Raw genomic sequence first — 9,644 nt, 5'->3', positions numbered from 1 at the left:
ATATGTTTGCAACCTCAAAAAGTTCTAACCTTTTTCTAAATAGGCAATGTTTAATTTACATCACTGCAGGCCAAATTAAGTATCTCGAAATGGTTCCCTAGGGACGATTGGCACGCAAGAAGGAGTCCCCAAGCCAATGAGGGAAGAGATGGCTGAAATGCCTTATTGGTCAGAAATGAGCCAGGAGGTCTAAAATGGAAGCTTTTTCAAACTGTGGAAGGCCACATCAACTAGTGATGGATTCAACAATTATTTTCCTTGATTCAGTTCGCGTCGGTCAGTTCGCCAAGAAGAGTCGTTCAGAATCGTTCGTTCGTTCGTTCAGTCGAGTTTCTGGTAGCGGTGAATCGAATCATGGAATGCACGGTTCTCAGCTGAGTCAGTCAGACTCATCTCCTCCCTCGTTCTCATTCTCAAACGATCGTGGAAGTCGGTCATCAATCAACACAACATTACAACTTTAACCAAACCCAGTGGGATGGGGGGGGGGTAGTTGATTATTGGATGTTTAACATATCAGCAAGATAATAGACTTGATATAGCAATGATGGTGGGGGTCCCGGTGGAGAACGAACCATGAAAGAACGAGACAGATTGATGAGACATTCAAATATTTGATGAATCTGGCATGACACAGAAAGTACAAAGACAGCATGCATTTACCATTTCACTGATATCGAATCGTATTATCGTACCATCGTATTATCTTCCCTCTTCAACACAGTCAGTGAAGGAACAGCGTGTCAGCGTGTCAGCGTGTCAGCGTGTCAGCGACTAGTGGGTCTGGGAGGAGTCGAGTTTGAGAACGAACGAGACGAACAAGAGAGAAGAATCAGTTTGGTTCGTTCTTGTTAAAGATTTGTTCATTCGAACTGATTCGGTCGCGAACGACCCATCACTACCATCAACCAGAACACTGAGCAGTTCACTCACTAGCTGATGGATAGCTAGTTCATTACTAACAGATTCCTCACAAATGATAGCTCTGAAATCTTACCTGGCACTTGGGGTTGCCAATCTGCCAGCTCTTGAATTTATTGTTATTATAAATGCATGGAAAGTATACAGACTTTTTCTTTCATGTGCGTCATCTCGGATAATGAATAGTTTAAATAGCATCTTATTCTGCATGGGCTTAATTCCATAATGGGTATGTCACACCATCAAAATATTGGCACACAGAAAATAATTTGCTATCTTCAAATGTAAGCATAATGATATTCCTTCGAGCACTTTTTTTAAAAAGTGTCAAGGAACACTAGCCTCAACACAATGTCTATTAGCTGGAGATGGTAAAACGTTTCCCAATTTACACCCTGCACAATTACCTTTAATCCATCAGTCAATAAGACTGAAATTAACCATCTGAAATCATTTCAGTTCCGATGGTTGAACCCTGTAGAGAAAGAGTTTACTTCCAACTTCCCTGAAAATAGTTAAATTTGCAACAAATTTCTCTGGTGTTCTAGTAAAATCCAACATTCAAACCCAAAACATTTCGTTAAACAAATAAAATGTGTTCATTTACTAACTAGGGTTGAGTGTCAAACATAATCTATGACGTTCAGAATTAAATCAAAAAAACCCAGTGGGGGAAAGAATCTACCTTACAGGAGAAGAGGAACTAATTTTTTTTTTGTAAAAACATCTTTTATTTCGATCAAAGACATATGGCTTTCTGAAGTATATTTAAGGGGTTTGGGCCTGGCTGCCAAAACTGCCTGATGTGTTTTCTGCAGGACCTCAGCAAGGTGGGCTAAGAGGCCGAGGAACGCTGCAGGCCAGTAGGTCCCGGCAGACCGGCTCTCCAGGCAGGGCCCGCTCTGTGGGTGAACAGAAAACGCGTGCAGGCCTGCGATACATTGGGGTGGGCCAGTCTCAAAGGCCAGGGCCGATATTGGTCCAAGTCTAGCCCTGGTGGCAGCTGGGTGTATGCCTGAAAATACAAGCGTAGGACACACTTCCATTTCTTGGTGACAAGAGTATAATCTTTTTTTAAGAGTTGTGCTTTAAAATCCTATTTAATTTGTGAATGACAATTTTTCCAATGAACATTCAATCTCATGCCACTGCGATCGAAACCCTTCAGTCAAAATGATTGAAAGATAATTATAGCTTGTCTATCTTTGTAGGCTACAATTGTGTAGATGTGTGTCTGATGACTGCATTGTGTGTGGCACGAATCATCCATATTTAACACAGAAATCCCAGAGGAGTAGTGATTAAGATCCTGTAGGTTGATTACAGGTTAAAAGCTGTAGAACACCGACCAGAGCTGGGAATTAGTGTTCACATTCATTGTTCTTTTGCAGGAGTGCCATTTGAATACAATACAACAATTACAATGCTGTTGCTTCCCAGTGCCTGTGATTGTAAGCTGCCTTTGCGTCCTCACTACAGTGATGTGGTTTAACATACGCTCAGGGCTGTGTTTGAAGGACTTCCAGTTGATGGACTATACCAAGTGATGGGGGAGGGAATATTTTATTGGTTGCCTCCAAGGGATTATCCCGCAATGTATCGTGACGAGCAGATTTCATGTAATCACAGGTTTATATTACTGTACTTTATTGCAAGTGCATGAATATGATGATAATAATACTGGCAGTCCTACAAGTATTCTTTGTTTTCCTCGTTTATACTCAGAGAGGCTCAGCGGGTCCTTCCTGTATTTATCCCCCCACCTCTCTCTCTCAATAAGCACTTAAGCATGTCGCCAAGTCTCAGGCATGGGGCTGCATAGACGCTCATCCTTTGGGATAGAGCAAGTCTTTGGCATTTGCTTGATGTGTGTCTGTGTGTGTGTGTGTGTGTGTGTGTGTGTGTGTGTGTGTGTGTGTGTGTGTGTGTGTGTGTGTGTGTGTGTGTGTGTGTGTGTGTGTGTGTGTGTGTGTGTGTGTGTGTGTGTGTCACTACTGGCAGGAATACTCCTTTCTTTAATAAATGTGTTCCCGAGGCTTTTTGTGCATTCTTACAAGACACAATTGGTGATCCAAAATAATCATACTGATTGGCATGTGGCATTTATGGTCCAAATACTCATTTGTGCTTCCATCCACGCAGGCCTTTGGTAATAGGATTTCACTGGTTGGAAAACCAACTGTGGATGACATTTTTGATGTCTGCATGTTCATTAAATGCAATGGAAAGGCTTTTTACTTTTTATCCCTTCCAGTAGAAGCACATAACAACGTTATTTATCTATATATATATATATATATATATATATATATATATATATATATATAAATAATAGTCAAAAGTAGCATCAAACACAAAATCATTTGTTATCATATAATATTTGGTTACTCTGTTCCAGTCTGTCCTGTGATGATCTGCCTTCCATTAGACAAATAGTCTCTGTCTTTAACTGATCTCTTAAACAAAGACAGTCCAATCACAAACACAAATCGTCAACACAAATGACTTTGTAGAACTTCAGATATAGCTATGAAAAAGAAGTTGGTGGCATAATGTCATCAGCACTTAGAAAAATAAAAAATACTATCACTGAATCGTACATATGATCAAAAACAGGGAAGAAAGAAACTACACAATGTTTATATCATGCCTGAAATACCTAGCACACTTTCCTCTCCGGTCCACAGCAATCAGCGTGGATGACGGGTGTTCTCCCTCCGGTGATGAAAAGCCTATTAGCCAGCAGGGGTGTCAGAGGCTTATGCCTGGAGCATGTTTGAAGTAAGCTTTGTGACTAACCACCGCCCTGCGTGGCAGTAGGACTCACGCCAGCTGAGTTTCAGCTAGAAAGGTTTTTTTTTATGGCCCCTTTGCTGCAAAGCTCCGACGGGCATTCAGTCTCGCTCCGCAATCCGGTCATCAACATGGAAAGCCCTCCGTTTACAAGACATGGAGCTGAGCGGAGTGGAGTACTGCAGCCTGGGGGCAGCAGCTACACAACGATTACCTGCAGAGCAGCCTGGAGAAAGAACGGAGCACCTCTCCTTTGACTCACTGCACTCAAACAGGCAGGTGCTTATACACACACACACACACACACACACACACACACACACACACACACACACACACACACACACACACACACACACACACACACACACACACACACACACACACACACACACACACACACACACACACACACTCACACTCACACACAGAGAGACACACTCACGCATTACACCAGTAATGCAATGACCATAACCCAAAAGGCTGAGCCTCCTCATTGCTACCGCAGGCGTGTATGCGATGTGGTTTGGAGGGCTGAGGTGCATTGTGAGTAAAAAGGGGCAGCAGTGGTTCAGTTACGGTCATGGCACTGCATGCTAACTGTTGTGCCAAGTGGACCCGGTTTACTTGGAGCTCCGGGGGACTGCTGTCACAGCTGGTGCTTCCAGTCCTCCAGCCTGCCTGGAGGTGAGGTACACCGTATGAGTAAGGCCCGGCAAAGCATCAATGACCACAGAACATTATTCTGATAAAGAATCTGGGAGGCATGGATTAATTTAGTTTATTTAAGAGTCTCATAAATAGCCCTGAGATGCTAATAGTTAGAAAAATATATAGAATGAATTGACCTGCTGTCACAATTTTTTTAATGTATTTTATGTGCATTGATTAAGTATGGCTTTTAAACATTTGATTTAGTTTATATTTACTAACCTTTGGTCACATACAAAGTTCTTGTAAATCAAAGAAGGCTTGTAGTCACACTAGCATTCGTATTTAGTTACACACCATAGTTGACGTCACAGGCTTAAATCTGTCTTTTGTCTTTAGTGGTAAGGTTTCAATCAGCTTTGGATTCCCAGAATGTCCCGGAAATGCAGTGTCTCCAGCTTTGACTTGCCGGGAAGGAACCACGCAGCGGCGGTTGGTAAATAAAGGGCGCCGCCCCTCCGTGAAAGATTAATTCAAATACATCTGCCAAATATGAATCAACCATTACAAATACGAAATAAATACTAAGCGTTTAACCTTGTTGAATTGTGTGATGGACTGTACTTGCCACTGCCAGCAGCCATTTAAATGTGTCCATGCTTTGGTCTAGGCTTGAGGTCTATGTGAGCTCGCAAAACTTTTTGCTCTCTATCAAGCAGAGACGGCTATTCATTTTTATCACCACATGAAGAGTTGTAAGCACTTTCCACCCTTTTCAGTGGAGGAATTGGACTCCCCAAGCAATGTTATACTTAAAAGGAGCAAGTAAGTTACATGTTAATTTATTCTTTCCTATTGCATAAACAAAATTAAGCAACTGTCCCAGATTTCTACACTATAGGACAGTGATCACAATTTGCCTCAATATCAGAATAACAACCATTGGTCAAATAGCCATTGCTGGTGGAATGGCCATGAAGTAGGTCTGTATATAAAGTGTAAGCTTGTCCAGGCCCTGCAAGTCAGGATGAATCGGAATGAATTTTTAGGTAGTGGTCAGCCCGAAAATGCACCAGAATACAGGAAATCACATCTATCAAGCTCAACATTTCCAGTGGGGGACCCCCTGTCCCCCTTTCCATGAGTGCGCCTCATCCACAAATTGAACCACCAGCCGCCACTGGAACCACGACCCCTGGGGTGGCCTTCGGCGGCCATTTGGTTCTTCAAACCCAGTTTGAAACTGAATGTGTCGCACATAGTGTCAGAAAGGCGCTGGTATAACGCTGGGACGCACTGAGATTAAGTATTGGTTCGCTGAAAAAAAAGAGACGCATATTACGTGCTTTGCACGCTTTTTCTATGACAACTAGCCAAATAGCTAATACCTCAAAATCTTAGCAAAAACGTATTTTAATGCATCCATGGGGATAAGCAGCACATGAAGACACGAACATTACAGTTTCGATTTGTGGAAGCAACTGACTGTAATAACAACCTACTCTTACCGATATTAAATGTTTGTCTGACCGTTGACATGAACTGTGATTGGGAAAGATTAAGAAAGTAACCGTGGCGACGGCAGGACTTTTTTGAAAAGTTCCTTTATTTTCCACCTGAAGCACTGAACCATTTTCAATGGCCACTAGCACAGTGGCCATTGGAAATGTTAAGGTGCTTCAGGTGCTTCTGGTGCTAGAGTGCTTTCCACTGTTTACCAACCATGGTTCCTGAAGTGTTTGTGACGTCAAATGTGACGCAGCAGAAAAAGAACGTTAAAAGGCATAGGCCTACCTGTCTAACGTCAATGGGAAATGAGGTAAATGGCCTATCTTGTGCAGGCATTTATGTGCTCAAAAACCCGCATCTGCATGCAGATGTGGGTGGAAAAAGGTTATTAGTTAGTTTAGCACTACTAGTAACTTCTGTCTTACTCTTGAAATACATACGTACCCTGCACTAGTATTTAGCTTACGGAAACCAAAACACTGGTTCTATTATTCCTTCTTCTGATATGCTCACACAAAAATGTAAAAGATATCAACAGATCCACTTCTAGAAGTATTGTTCCAGTACTGTTCAAACTTTGAGGTGATCCACCGTTGGAACGTGTTAGGCTTCAGCAGGGACCACCTCCATGACAATCTGCATGGCTCTGTTGAAAGAATCTGAGGACAAAAGAAAGTTCATGGATTGTACATATGGAAGTCAAAATTGCCAAATATGTGAAACAACATGGCACGGGAACATGTTAACTCATGTTAACATTAGTGGGTTTATATGTCAAAAGGAAGTTCGATGAAATACAATCTCTTTCAACATAAGTAATAGAAGTGTTATTAGATGTACTGACTGTTTATCACAGCCATTGTTAGAAGCGTGATCAGTGTGGTACCTAGACATCTCTGGAGCCACTTTGGTCTGCGGTCAAACACGATGAACAGGTAGTAGGCCGGGATACCAGTGAGGGAAATGGCAAAGCCTATCCCGGTGTTGACAGGGTCGGAGTACAGGGACAGGAAGACCATGAAGAAGCAGGTCAGGCAGAACAGAACCGGGATGATCAGAGGGACCTGCAGGGGACGACACATGCAAGCCTCATTTCATGTCTCCATGACTAAATGTGGAACATAATCACAATGTTTGAAACCGTATATTCATTAAAAGGAACGTGATACATAAACATCATCATTGTTGAAACTGCCTTAAGGTCCTAACCCTCAAAACCTTGCAAGAATTTGTCTGCTTTATGATGGAGCTCTTTATCGTTTGCTGTAGGAGTCAAAAACGTCGGCGTCTGAAACCCCATATCAACGTCAACTATGGTCGGTCCAGACCAATTTCCCCTAGATTGTTCATCATATATATTGCTAACAATTTGTACACACATCAACCTGTTACAAAGTTCATCTAATCAGTCAATTCTTGAGTCATGATTTATTTTAGCAATAGCAAAATAGCAATTAATAAAGTATACACTGTATAGACCCATATTGCCTCAGCAAAAAAAATACCTTTTGGATAGGGTAAATAAGTGGCCCCAGGGTCTCAATGACACCGTGTTGGGTCTTTCGTTGTAAAATAGATTGTAGAGAGCAGATTTCTGACACCCTCACAGTTGTGCGTCTATAAGTGGCCAGGTCCCAAGAACCCGGTGGAGAAGGAGATGACACGCACCTTAAAGGGCCTGGGTAGGTCGGGCTGTGTGAACCGGAGGTAGATTAATCCCAACACGGCCATGCCGATGAACAGCCAGCGCAGGAAGCTCATGAAGTTTAAAAGGCTGTAGATGTCTCCCACAAACAGCTGGAGTAAAGTCATCGGGTACTGTGCAATGAAACGCGCACACACAAACACACACACACACAAACACACACACACAGCAGATGTCAGGACAAAGACATTGTTGTTGCAGGGGTTGGGGTGTATGGACGCGAAATGTTATTGTCCTTATTTTTTCCCAACGTGCGGTGGTGGGGCTGAAGTATTTGTTGTTACTTTTTGCTAATGTGTGATTAAGTTGTGCATATCAGTTAATAAACTGCAGGGACAGCTGAAACTGAAGAAATAGAAAGGATTAAAAAACATTACATTCCCCTGCCAGTAGCTGCAACACATCATAAATCTTTACTAATTATGCAATCATCTCCAGACACACGTTAATGGAACTGGCATCATTGTAGGTCCCTCGCATTAAGGACATCCCAACGGAAAACCTTCTCCATTGTAATGTACTCCAGTATTTATGCTTGTGTTGGCCATGTTTGGGGGACTTAATATTGCACATTAAAGCATCAACGAAACCTTGATGCTTTAATGTGTGTGCACTGCTGAAGTGTGTGTCCCTGCAGTGTGTATGCGTGTGCCAGTGTGTATGTGCTGGGTGTGTATGCATGCTGGTGTGTATGTGCGAGTGTTAGTGCTCTCAAGCGATTAAAATATTTATTCGCAATTAAACGCGTTAATGCCATGGTTAACTCACGATTAATCGCGATTAATCGCAAATGTTTTTTCTATGCTAAATATCCCTTGATTTCTTTGTCCCATTAATTGTTCTCATTTTAATGCTCTTATCAACATGGAGAAGTGCATCGGCTTGCCTTGTGCAAATGTTTGGCATATGCTGATCAAAACAGGACGATTAAAAAAAAAAGCCTATAGTGCAATTAAACGATGAACATACAAACATACTGCCTTGAACATAGCAGTCAGGCTACTGCTTCTTTGTTTTGAGCCAAAAAAAATAAATAATTGCGTTCATCATGCGATAAAAAAATTAACGCCGTTAAAATTGGTTTGCGTTAATGCCGTTGATAACGCTTTTCACTGACAGCACAAGCGAGTGTGTGTGCATGCTGGTGTGTGTGTGCCGGTGTGTGTGCATGCTGGTGTGTATGTGCGGTGTGTGTGCGTGCTGGTGTGTATGTGCCGGTGTGTGTGCGTGCTGGTGTGTGTACCTGCGGATGGTTCTTCAGGGCCTTACCATGGTGAGGACGGCTGCCAGGGGAGTGTGTCTGCGGATGTGGATCATGGACAGAACTTCTGGAAGTTGACCTTCCCGAGACGCAACGTAGAACATTCTGGTGGGACACGTTAACACACACACACACACACACTCGATGATACTGACATCAGCATGACATCCGGCTACAGGTTACTTTCATTAACGTTGTTCTTTATTGTTCTGACATTATAAGCTGATACCGGTCCTGCTCTAGCAAGTACAACATTGTATTGATGATAAAAATGAGAAATGGTTGAGAATAATTTCCTTTTTGAAAGAGAAGCACTCTATACTTGAGGAAGGTTCGGATACGATGGGTTTATAACGCCGGTGTTTCTTTCAAATCCTCAAAACAGCAACTAGGGATTTACACCCCTTTGCATCCACAGAAGAGCGGAACGGAGAATACCACATTATCTTTGAACGCTACACACTGGTCTTTGAAGGCATGGCTGTAAAGCACATAAATACAGAGTGGCAACACGTGTTCAGACAGGGAGAACACCAACACTACACATTAAAGCCGCGTTGGGGGTTGTACCCTATACCGGGAAGGAACATGTGACTCACTGAGCAACCGTCACACCCAAATGGAACCACTAATGAGTCTGTCAACATTAGATAACCGTGTGTTATGACAAGAAATGACACAATAGGTCGATAGATGGGTGCATGAGGAAGAGAAAGGTACCTGGAAATGGCAAAGATGCAGCCGTTCATGGAGCCGAAGCAGGACAGGGCCACAAACAAAGGGACCACGATGGAGAAGTTCCCC

The 9,644-nt window shown here is 42.6% G+C and overlaps 1 protein-coding gene across 3 annotated transcripts in view; it reads right to left on the bottom strand.

Moving 5' to 3' along the window:
- Window positions 1-4,231: 4,231 nt before the first annotated feature.
- The window catches only part of slc7a11 (solute carrier family 7 member 11), a 15,968-nt gene continuing 10,555 nt past the window's right edge, over window positions 4,232-9,644 (bottom strand). For all 3 annotated transcript variants that reach the window (XM_056601009.1, XM_056601010.1, XM_056601008.1), the window contains 5 exons: window positions 9,561-9,644; window positions 8,849-8,945; window positions 7,543-7,692; window positions 6,761-6,938; window positions 4,232-6,533 (listed from right to left, as the gene is read on the bottom strand). The exon at window positions 9,561-9,644 is cut by the window's right edge and continues 20 nt beyond it. In XM_056601009.1, coding sequence (XP_056456984.1) covers window positions 6,478-6,533; window positions 6,761-6,938; window positions 7,543-7,692; window positions 8,849-8,945; window positions 9,561-9,644 — 565 coding nt within the window. In that variant the 3' untranslated portion in view covers window positions 4,232-6,477. The remainder of the gene's footprint in view (window positions 6,534-6,760; window positions 6,939-7,542; window positions 7,693-8,848; window positions 8,946-9,560) is intronic.

The sequence above is a fragment of the Gadus chalcogrammus genome, chromosome 10 (assembly GCF_026213295.1).
Source record: "Gadus chalcogrammus isolate NIFS_2021 chromosome 10, NIFS_Gcha_1.0, whole genome shotgun sequence".
NCBI classification, from domain to species: domain Eukaryota; kingdom Metazoa; phylum Chordata; class Actinopteri; order Gadiformes; family Gadidae; genus Gadus; species Gadus chalcogrammus.
This window is presented reverse-complemented; position numbering and strand designations above follow the sequence as displayed.